The sequence below is a fragment of the Lotus japonicus genome, chromosome 2, assembly GCF_012489685.1.
Source record: "Lotus japonicus ecotype B-129 chromosome 2, LjGifu_v1.2".
Classification (NCBI taxonomy): Eukaryota; Viridiplantae; Streptophyta; class Magnoliopsida; order Fabales; family Fabaceae; genus Lotus; species Lotus japonicus.
In genome coordinates this window covers 71,045,153-71,057,726 of record NC_080042.1, presented here as the reverse complement: position 1 = coordinate 71,057,726, position 12,574 = coordinate 71,045,153, and the positions used below count along the sequence as shown (strand labels likewise).

Below are 12,574 nucleotides of genomic sequence, written 5' to 3'. Positions count from 1 at the left end.
TAATGATCACAAACAATGACCAACGATAATCACAATGCAAGTAATTCAACTCCGAAATTTAGAAAAGGTAAATCCTTTTTGACACCTGGGCCTAAACCTTGATCTTTAGGGATAAGTACAACCTTAGAGAAATGATTAGCCACCCCTGCTTTTTCTTAACCCTTGCCATAGTCTAACAATGGTGATTGGTAAACACTGCATTTTTCAAGGCACATGCTACACTTAGTTGTGATTTTTGACCGCCACAATTACAGAGTTCATTAAACATATTCTGTAATCTATGACGGTTAAAAACGGCTATACATTATAAGTGTCGCTGTGTGTTTGGGAGAAAAAATGGTGTTTATCACCAATCTTTTTAGTTAGTTTAATAAGATGGGTGGACTAGTATCATAGGCATCAACAATTGGGCATGGCACAAGTATCTCATGCAGCCTTTCTTCTAGTTCGTTACCCTCACTAACCCACTCTGGGAAGTTTCTTTTGTGTGTGGTATGACATCAAAAGTAAGAAACTTCACTGCTGAAATTATGGATTTTTTCCCTTTTCCATTTCTGGCCTCCTACTTGACTTTGAAAAGCACCCAAATGAAAAGCATGTATCTGGCATCATTGGAGTGAATCTCAATCGTTTTGAACATCTAAACAACACTAATTCACGTTTCCTTCAATTCCATGTCCCAGATGATGTCATTCTTTTCTTCTCCTTTTTGCTTTGGACAGCTAAACATGGGCCACCGTTTAGTCCAACAAAACAACAAGTAACAGCATTTCTCTATCCTAATATTTGAATTTTAGTGGTGTTTGAATTAACGTTTCTCACAATTAATTTTGATAAAATAAATCATTGTGAAAGTGAGTTAAATAGAATTGAAAGTAAAGTAATTTATGTTTGAATGCATTTATATAAAAAAAAGCAATTTTTGTAGACTATATTGCAAAATACCATTATAAAATCTCAGTATTAGTTATGTTCAATACAGAAGTTGCCCTCTTAAATCAGTTCTCTAAAATGATTCTCAAACATCTATTTTGTCATCCTCCTTTTAAAAAAAAATATTGTCATCCCAAAGTGATTTTATGAATAAAAATTGATGAGGTTCTACAACAAAAAACTAACCATACTATGTTTATAGTATATGAATTTATGTTAAACTCAATGTAGATCCACGTTAATGTTGATGTAGCAAAATCTTACATCTTTAATCCACGTTAAATTCAATGTGAATTCTAACTTCTCTGTTAGTACTTTAAGATACGTGAAATTATATTTGTGTTTGCACCAATGCAAAACCATACACACAATATCAAGCGTATTGCAAACTAAGTATTGCTTCTTTAATTAACACTGGCTATTTTTGGTACAACAATTACACAAGCTTTACTTACATAACTAATCTACATCAGGTGACTGCTATACAAATCCTGCCTCTACTAATTTTTTGTAACTGGAATCCGAAAGTGTGAAAGTAAAGAATAAACTAATTACAAAAGAAAGCTTGTAATGCTCACTACTCCAATGCAACTTCCAAACTAACCAACAAACCGAACACAAACTCAGAGTTCCAAACTAACCATTTAGTACATTAATTCATGGTTCCCTTTGCTTCAATCTTTCTCTCATATGCATTAGTTTTCCCTGAACTTGTGTAGGCAACTCATCAGATATCTCAACTTCAAACCCTTCGACTCGTTTTCTCTGTATGATATCATGGTACATTGGTAGAAACCTACTTTGGAAAGCTCTATAAGTGAAATAGGGTAGAAGCACACACACAACAACCAAAACGGTAGCTAGCCAGTACACAGCACTGGGAGCACAAGCCTCCACAAAAACCATGTATGCTGTTGAGGATATGGCCGGAGAGAGATAGCCATACACCAACAAGAACACATACCAGAAGAAAATGCTTCCCCATATGAAAAAATGCTGGATCCAAGTGAAGTAGTTGATGGAAAGTGCCATTTGGCAATTCACTGTCCACACCACAATAGAATACATTGTGACACCTAGTATTTCGAAATCAACCACCTGACCATCTCTTCTGAAGGCCTGGTTTATGATGGAATTTGTGGTCAAGAAGAAGATGGCTAAGGAGCTAATAACGCCATTCAACATCCACCCGATGATCCGGGGCCAGCTGAAGAGGGTGTCCTCTACTCCCTCTAGATATAGAAAGGGATACTGTAAAAATATATTATGATTAGCACAGGATTTCTCATGCTTCCATGTTCCAGTTAAAACATACATTTAAAAATCAAGAGCCAACAAAAGAAATTGGTAAACACATGAATATTTTTGTGAATGCAAGTGAGTCTGGAGTAACACATTGGCCACCAATGGGCCAGCCGTCACGGTCACTAGGCAGTCTTCCAATACAAGGAACTGTCAGGGTCATACTTATACCATTGACTCTAATACCTCTTGTTGGGAGTCCAAAGAGAATGATGGACCAATGTTGAACAAGACACCAAGAGAACTGGACACCACATTTCTACCCAAAAGCTTAAAGCATTGGGTAGGTGAGCCTCTTATCTTATAATGTCTTCAACTAGACAATTCATAACTAATGTGGGGACTCCAAACTCACACTTGCTTTCACAACAAATACATTAGCATAAGCTTTTTGAACATGTGACTATCTGAGAGACTAAACAAATTTCAGATAGATTAGAGTTTAGTCATACTCATATCCTTAAATGACGCTTTATAGTCACATATGGTATTAACTAAAAAATCAGTGCATACAGTACTTGACTTCTAGAAAGATTAATTCTACATATCTACCCAGAGACCTTAATTGTTTTGTAATTTGCACAGAAGCAATTCAAAGAATGATGATTTAGTACCTTCAGGCAAAGTTTGGCAGAAACATCCTGATCAAAAACACCTAGAGCGATGACTGGAAGTGAAGTGAAGAAGACATTGTAAAATGACATGTACCAATCATTGTACGCAGGTTGTCCAGAGAAAGAAGCATATGCCTCAAACCAAAATAGGGTAAATCCAAATGCAATGTTTTTATAGAAAAAGTAACATATCTGCATTAACAAAATATAACAAGTTATCAGTGACAATATTTTTTGTCAATTTAGTTGCCTAAATTTATATCTGAATAACAGACATTATACAGTTCAATGCAATCACAAAAAATAGTTTTCTTAAAATGCAATCAGAAAAGAGAAAGATAATCTTCACCATGAGTAACCAATCAATTCATGAAACAGGTAAGAAAGATGCCAAAAAGGAAATGAAAAAAATGGTAGAATCTTCCATAATGTTCATTCTGGAAAATTGAGGGAACTAAGAAATTAAAACATGAAGTCACTGAGCAGGTCAGCACTAAATATAGAAGGGTAAGAGTTCGAGAAATAGATGGACACAAGGTTTTACCATCAATGATATTCGCCTATAACACCAGTGGCCATGCACCAGCAACAATCGCTCCAAAAAACGGAATTGAGCAATTGCAAAATCACTTGCCATTACAGCCTGTAAACAACAAATAGTTTTTTGTCAAATGAAAAAAAGTTGGGAGAGTCATTCAAACTTAATTCACCAATCACCATTAATTTATCAAAAGTGCATTGATATGCATGTGCAGAAAAAAAGTTTAGATAAAAGTACTAGAGAATCCTTAATGCCTATATGATCAGAGGTGACAAAGTTAACTCAAAAAACAATTACAGAAGTTTCATATACTCCCTCCGGTCCTATTTATAAGCATGAAAGAGAAGAAAAATCTTGGTTCTTTTTATAAGAACCAAATGAAAGTTTGAGCTATATTAATTAATTTTTTCCAATGATGCCCTTATTAATTCTAACTTGTAAAATGTGTCTCATTAATTATTCTCTTTCTTTTCCACTTTCCAACACTAATAACAAAGGGTAATTTTGGAAGTTCATTTTAATTTAAGACAAATTTAATGCATTTTATCTAGTTTAACTACATTTCTTAAACTATGTGAATTTTTTTTTTGTTGCTTATAAATAGGACCGGAGGGAGTATTAAACAAGTCATATGCCTCGAATATCAAAAGTTTAAAATGAATTCTATTTAACAACTAAAAACAATGGCCTGTAGTTCCAATTCCCAATCACTTTATAACCTTTTAACTTATTGATCTCTGTTGAGTTTTAATGTAGATAAGTTAAAAGGGTTTCCAGCTGAACACGCTTATTGTGGGCATGGTTTCTTAAAGATGGGTTTATCCAAACTAATGTCAGCCTGATTTCAGCAAAGAAATGATTTAATATCTGAACCTTGTCAAGGTTTTATCTAAGGAAAAACAAGGGAAACATTTGATAATATAGATGGATTAGCCAAGCCACTTCTAACAATTTTATTCCTTTTATAATAATAATACTAACAACCTATGTTGAATGGATATAGGTTTGACAAATTGGTTGATTACTGTAGTATAACCTAACTTACCAAGTTCTTGCTCACGTATTGAGTTCATATGTTAAACAGCACAAAATAGTTCAGACATATGTGAGTGAGGACATGGTAGACTGAGTTAAAAACTCTTTTCATTTTCTCCGTTTATTATGGACTCAGAATTTAACTCTTTTATGAACAGATAACAGGCACAGCCCAAATAGGTATAAAAAAATGTATCTTCAGACCTGCATCCCTTCAGCACCACTAATACCAACTCCAATATGAGCTTCCTGAAGCATGCCGACATCATTTGCCCCATCACCGATAGATAGGATTGTCTTCCCTGTTCCCAATTTCACCAATCTTGTTACCTGCATGTTTTTTTTGCTGATGTGATTATATGTCTCGACACCCCAAGCACCGACCATGTAAAAGGATTTTCCATTATTATGTGACAAAAAATGAAAATTGCATATCCATAAACTCACACGAGCTTTCTGTTTGGGTGAAGATCTGCAACATATGACAGAGGCACAACTAACTGCCAACTCAAAGAAGGACTTCTCCAAATTCTTGTTAAGAGAATAATCCAAGGACTTCCCATCAATTATCAAGCCAAATGCAGAAGTTTCTTTATCTGTATTAGAACTTTCTTTTGCGGACTTGACTTGCGAGATTCCCTCACTAATTTGCTTCTTAATGCTTTCAAGAGAGGCCTAAGAAAATGTTTAATCAAAGATCTATAATAACAAGAGAAAATTAAATGCCAAAAACTTCCAAGGTCATGTACCTTTACTAGAGCATCTTTATCCCCTTGTTTTTCCAACGACAGGATATCTGGTGAATCAAGAGTGATCACTATCTTTTTCATGTCTTGTCTAAGTAAACTACATGCATACCTGTAAAAACGAGGGGGGGGGGGGAGAGAACCAGTGTCAACTCAATAAGACTTCCATTGAAATTTGAAACAGAACACATGACAAGATTTGTTTATGTACAGATGTACCCTATGTTAACTGCAGTTTCCATCTTGTCCCCAGTCAATACCCATAACTTGATTCCTGCTTGAGCAAGCTTTTCAATACATTCAGGTACCTGTACTTTAAGTAAACAGAGTAAACTTAATCAACTAACCAAGAATGTAATGAATAGTGTTAATTACTGATTTTTTGTCATTTTCTATTCCTGAAACAGGAGTTTTTTTTTTCTTGTTAGAAATCAATCTTCTATTTCATTATTACTGGACATACTTCAGAGTCTAAATACACAAACAAAATTTTATACTGACCCCCTTTTGCAGTCTATCCTCAACTGCCGTAGCACCAAGAAGTATCAAATCTCTTTCCATCTTATCTGCAGCTTCATCTACAAGTGCATCTCGGTCTGCTGCTACAGAAGTTTTGGCCTTTGAGAACTCCTTGTCCCACAGCTTATATTCTTCTTCACCAAGTTCACGGTATGCAATTACAAGAGTTCTTAAACCTGCCTCCGAATACCTTTTGATATGATCCTTGGTTTCAGCCTCAAACTGTCTTCCATATTGCGAGAGCCTTTCAAACATAACACTGACCATATGCCAGGAAATGAAAAAGTTGACATCACTGTGTGAACCTTACAACTTCATCAATTAAAAAGCGTGTGGATATAATTTCAACCTGTCTGCACCCTTGCATAGGAGCAATATTTGATTTTCCTCATTCCTCACAATCACTGACATTCTTTTGCGGGCACTACTGAACTCTAAGACATGCAGAAGCGGGTACCCTCTACTCACAAATTAGATCAATGATTAGTAAATTAAACACAAATTTCCAAACTAATGAATATGTTCCCTAAGTTACAATATGGAAAATGATTTGAAGATTTTTGTATTTTTAATCACTCTCTTTCAGTATACCAGATTATGAACCAAAGATATCAAAGAGGTACAAACTAATCAATGTCAAATAACAAATAGTCAGAAATAAAGAAAAACAATACAAACTAGAAATGCCTCAGTGAATTTGCAGCATATGAACTAAGTAGTTTGCTAAGTATAAAGCTTAATTTTCTCTAATGAGAGTTGATGATGATCAGCTTAACATTGATAATTTCTTTGACATTTATTTTCTTCTCTGTCTTAAGGTAATAAATATTCTGACCTTCTCTACCCCCCTTTATCAGCCCCTATTCTTCCCAAAATGAAATGATTTAAAACAAGATTTTCTTCACCTCAATCTTTCATCCTAAAACCAGCTTTAAGAACAGAACTACTTTCTGAAAAAATATTTCTTCGCAGATAGTTCTCTGAAACAAAAGTTTCCTCACAACTATAATCTTTGTCATCTAAAAATTTACAAAAAGCAGTAACTGAAGTTTTTTCTTTTACAAGTCCTATATATATGAAGAAATTAGTTGAATAGATATATTAAGTATGGGAAAGGAATAATATACTGTAACTTCGAAATTCATATTATATATTTGTTTTAGTAAGAAGCTAAATCAAGCTCTGTTGAGAACAGAAGCTGCATAACTTTTGATTAAATAAAAATTATAGAATCCCACATCTGGGTGATGATTTTGGTAACAGGAAGCTTTTCCGCATTAGGGTGGATATGTATAACAAAAACATGGCAAAAGAAGCTAGCCAACCTGTCAACCTTTTTTCCACTTTCGTAATTTAATTCATGCAATGATATCCTTGTTTGTGTCCTTGCAAAAAACTCAAAACCAAGCTCCCTCGCAGCTATGACAAATGCTGCTTCATCTGGTGACTCGGCTTCGTAGGAAATTTCTCCTGAATCTTCATCAGCATCTGGAATAGCTGTATGACAAATAGCTAACACTCGAAAGAATTTCTGTATGATATCAGGATGAGGTTCCTTAACCCATTGCCCATTTATTATGCGTTCATCTCTGAAGTTAAATCCCTTAACTGGCTTTTGAGAGTCCACAGCATCAGTATTCTGGCCCAAGAAATCAGATGATACACCATCAAATTCAGATTCCCCTTTGCTCCCTCTCTTAGCAAGTGCCTTCTCCACTTCTGTCATCCCACGACCATATGGAATGCCCCCTATGGAACTTTTGACAAATTCCATAGAGTTACATGTCAAAGTACCAGTCTTGTCGGACAATATTGTATCAACCTGACCAAGTTCCTCATTCAAATTAGATGTGCGTGCACGAGCTGGCCTATCTGTTTCTTCATAATACATTTCCTGATCTTGGTTGATGAAAATAGCCTGCAGAACTTTCACAAGTTCTATGGATACATAGAGTGAAATTGGAATTAGATATCCATACAACATCAGGGCAGTCAAAAAATGGAGAATAGAAGCAAGTGTTGCCCTTCTAGGATCATAAAACACTGTTGTATTCTCTGGATGAAGATACCATCTCCTGTACTTGCCACCACTAATATCCCTTTTGGTCTCAATACCAAAAACGACCGAGCCAATGAAGGATATAAAAATCAAGGAACTGAAGAGGATGTATATAATCTTATCCATTTTTCTCTCAATTTTGCTTCTCTTGGATGGAGGATCAGTAGAATTCTGCATCACTTTTGTATCGTGGCCGGTAAAGATAACCACACCATAGATATATTCAGTGTTTTTCAGCTTAGAATCTCTTAAAAGGATCTGCTGCAAGGAAAGAGGATGTTCTTTACCCTCGTACTGAAAAGTTCCAATAAATGAGTACAGATTTTCATTAGGATCCTCACATTTGACCATAGCCCTAAACTTTTGTAGAGATTTTTCATTGTGAAGATGAGCTGTTGCCTCCAGGGCATGCTTTAACTTTAGATTAGTTTCTCCATCAAGATTCATTGTATCAACATAGCAAACCCCATCCTCATAGCTTGATGAAAGCAGAAGAAGATCAGCAGGAAAGTATTCATCCTTATACACTTTAATGATATCACCAACGCGAAGTTTCTTCCATCTAGTCTCCACAAATGTATAGTCTCTACTGTATACCTGAACCTTTCGGTTGTTTGCCTCTATATCCTGAAGAAATTAAAGAAGTTTATACATCAAAGCCTTTAGAACAGAACAATATATGAGATATATCAATGAAAAAAGAAAAATTCCCAGGACTAAAGACTTAAAAGAAATCAATTGAAAATGGTGACTCTTAACAGGACACAAAAGTCAAGCTCATCCAAAGCAAATCATCAATGAAAAAAAGGAATATGAACGAAAAAAGAAGGTAAACAAGTTATTTAGGCACAAAGCAGCACTTAATTATATGTTTCCTAGAATCATTTATCCAAAAATAAGGAAGATGAACAATCTCTGACACAAATTGGAATGTAGTTGGAATTATATTAGATGTGTTCAAAGAGAAAGGAGTTTTGTGATGCTCATCCCAGTTTCCAGAAACAAAAGAGTATTGGGATATGCTGGTATGTCGATATGACAGTAAAACTAACAGCTTTTAAATCCTTGGGCATTTTAAGACTATGAAGCTTGTAAACCAGGTTTTTCTAACCTTCTATTTCCAATGGAATTGAGTCTGGTATTTTTCACATCAATAATAGCAAGTATGAGAAAGTATTAGATCTTAATTAATAGTCTTAAAGCTTTGTTCCACCATCAGAAATAAATAACATTGCAAGTTGCACAATGAACCAATTAATAATCTTATACCAGTGTGACTTACAACTTGATAATCAGCACTTCAGCAGTACTAAATCACATCTATTTTTCATTTCATTCATAATTTTTCTAATTTAAAATGGTCCAAACTTATTGGAGATATACAGATGAGGACCTTCAAAGAAACTATCACTAGGGGGAGGGGAATTGGAATGCAGGATTGAAGGGTACAAAATTGGAATGCAGGACCTTGATAGAAACTATACTATGCAGGATTGTACAAAATTTGAAGCAAAAACAATGAAACATTACCTGCTTTCTCCTTCTCCAATCTTCCACAGCTTCCTTGGCCATAGTAGCTCCAATCACAACCAGCAAAGGTGCAACAATACTTAAAGGCGTAAAAGGTGCCAATGGACTAAACGAGACACAAGCCACAATAAGAAAGTAGATATTTGCAACCCTTCTGAACTGCTCAAATAAAGACTTGGGGATAAAATTAAAAGCTGTATACTTGGTGGTAGAAACATAGTTGCCACCGTAATTCAACTGAACTGCTTCCAAGTTATCAGGATCATTGCAGTACACAACCCTTGAGTACCCTTTTTGCCCAATTTGGGAATGGCCATCTCTGAATGGAGATTTCAAACAAGAAAAAGAATAAAGCCTGCTAAAATGTATCCTTTTTCTGCCCCCTTCAGGCATTTTCTACAAAAGGCTTCTCTACTCTCCTTTTCACCTGTAAAATCCAACTGATCCTCTAGTTTCCCTAGGGATCACAGAAACACCCATCACAAGCACCTTAAACACAGATTTCTTGTGCTTTTTTCTTCCCTCACCTACTCTATGAAGAATGAAACCACTAAAGTAAAAAGAAACAACCAAATTAGGCCAACCCCTTTACCTAAAAATGGACACACACAATTAATATGAAAAGAACCAACTCCACCACATCACAAGCCAAGGTAAAAAAACAACAGCTTGATCAGCAACTAAAGTTTGATGCCAGCTCCTGAAAACAAAAACTCCCACTAAAATCCAAATCACAAAGCTTCAATGGCACAACAGCTGAGCTGGAAAAGTGTGCTGAGGAGAAAGAAACCCTCCAAGATAGAGTCTTTTTTTGGAATTCCTTGCTCTCAAATTGAAGAAAGAGAGAGAAAGAGAAGAATAAAGGTGAGAGACCTTGGTGTGAGTATTAGTTAACTTTGCCGCTTGTATAAGCAAACAAATGAGAGAGACAAGAAGACATTGATAGGAACCGCTATTGAGCTAGTCATTAGTACTGGTAGTAGTAATATTACTGCCTTCACCTTTCTTTCATTCATTCATTCAACAAAGAGAGAGAGAGAAACAGAGGAAAAATGAAAGTACCCACCACAGTTGCATAGAAACAAACATATCATAGGCCAAAACAGAAAAAAGGTCACTGTGCAGATTAAATGTAAAGAAATAGTATACTACTATTTGCTTGCATGAAGTGTAAAACTTAGATCATTCATCATTCACTCCAATCCATAAGCACTTTTTCATGTTTTTCTCTCAGTTGGTTTGATTTTCAAACACGTGTTGTTACGTTGATGACAAGAACAATGCCTGATATAGATAGATACGTCTCAGTACTCCCCACTAGATGCGTCTCTCTTTTCTTGTTCAAGACTTGACTTGAGTTAACTATGTGGATTAGATACCTAGATTTCATAAATATAAATATTTAGTTCAAGATTCAATCGATCATTGGATTATAATGCGTATAAAGAATAATTTATTAAAAAATATTTATTTATTTAATGTAATCTCTAAGTCTTGAGAATTAATCTCATATTGTCGGCTATGTGTATATTTAGAAAAAAAAAAAAAAATAAGAGACTTAAGTTGGGTTAGTAATATTTTTTCTTTTCTTTTTTCCTTTCTTCACCTTTTTCCACATTTTGGAGGCATTTATGGAAAGAAATGGATTGTGCATTTTGGACCTTTTTGTATTTTTCCTGTACATTGTAGATAACGAACTTTTTGTATTTTTTTTGGTACATGAACTTTTTGTACATTTTGAGAAGAGGAAATAGATGACGAAAATTTGTCAGCTTTAAAAGAATGTTACAATCAGCCTTAAAAGATAGTTTTGGGCTTAAAAAATATATTTTCCATAAGAATCAATTTGGTTCAAATAAGAAAAAAACATTCACATCCCGGTGATTTTAGCACGCCAACTTTTCTCATGGGAATTCTTCTATACAAAAACCTTAATGCAAGATATTACTCGAGAGAAAATAAATTTGTACCAATTTTTTTTACAAGGACTCAAGGAGGGTTAAGGCTGGAAACTTGTACCCAATTGTTTGTTTCTAAAAAATGTTGTGTGGGAAATACTTTCATAAATTCTTTTGTTTAAGTCATAAAGTAGAAGACAGATACATTAATCTGGGAGTGTAGTTTGAAGAAAGATGGAGATTGAGATTAGTAGCAACAGTAAGAAACAAGTAAAAAGTCACATCCCACCCATAAAAAACTTGAAATGGACATACAATATGTCATAAAGTTTATCCGATACCAAGCCAACTGCCCAAGTTTGACCATGTGACCATCCATTTGCACACAGGCATGGGGTAGGTGACCATGCATGCCAACATTAATTAATAATTTGCTACTTCCGACACATCTTTAATTTTCTCAATAAACCATTACAAGTCTACAAACAACATTTTTTATTTGTTAGTCTCTGTATTTGAATTTTCATTTCAAAATGCATTCATGTTAAACCCAACGTCAATTTTGCTTTTTAAAATCACATTAAACTAAATATGTATAGTAAATTTAGTTTTCCCATTAATACATAAAATCACATTTACGTTTGGACCAACGTAAAAATTACAGTAAACATTACATAATTTTAAGATGAAATTTTTTTTGGGTGCTGAGATTTTTCGTTGAAAATTATTATTGTGTAAAAGTATTTATGTGGATGTATTTTTTTTATGTAAAATACTAGGTAAGAATATAAATAATTTAATATTTATTTTATAAAATAATTATATTGGTGTTAAGCCAAAATTACAAGTACTACAATTCTCGACACCATGGTGCAAAAGTGGTTTCTCGACAGAAAGGGTTGGGCGAAGCCGGCAACTCAGCACACGATGTCCCTCAAAGACAAGTTAGTAAAAGCCATAACTCGACACACTCAGAAGATGAAGAAATCTCGATCATCTTAATGGAAGAGGCAGTTACCGAATAACAAGCAACTACAAGCACGTGCGTACACCCACGATGCCACGAATAGCAACGGTTGCCCACGACTCAGAACCATCCACGTGGCAATAGAGTCACGTGCGCGAAGACCATCGGCTAAACGTGGGGTATGGCGCCAAAATTCAAAACCCACGAAGCCATCGTGCATCCAAGGAAAACCGCCAAGAACATGGGCAGAAAGAACAATATAAATAGAGGAAGCAGCAGCAGAAGAAAATGTTCCCAACTAAAAACTCTGAAAATTCACCAAAAGCTCTAAACGTCCGCATCAATGAGACTTCGAGAGCAGAACGTGATGATGGAGGAGTATGTTGCAGAACCAACGCTTTAGTTTCCCTGCATTTCAGTTTGTTGATTT

At 35.0% G+C, this 12,574-nt stretch overlaps 1 protein-coding gene across 1 annotated transcript; it reads right to left on the bottom strand.

The window, feature by feature from the left end:
* Positions 1–1,313: 1,313 nt before the first annotated feature.
* LOC130739219 (probable phospholipid-transporting ATPase 8) lies at positions 1,314–10,428 on the bottom strand. Its single transcript, XM_057591468.1, has 11 exons — positions 9,280–10,428; positions 7,016–8,376; positions 6,040–6,150; positions 5,673–5,949; positions 5,391–5,479; positions 5,175–5,283; positions 4,873–5,100; positions 4,630–4,755; positions 3,394–3,492; positions 2,850–3,041; positions 1,314–2,184 (listed from the first exon to the last, which is right to left on the bottom strand). Exons 1-11 carry the CDS (start codon positions 9,670–9,672, stop codon positions 1,591–1,593), a joined length of 3,579 nt encoding a protein of 1,192 aa, XP_057447451.1. The 5' UTR covers positions 9,673–10,428; the 3' UTR covers positions 1,314–1,590.
* Positions 10,429–12,574: the final 2,146 nt, after the last annotated feature.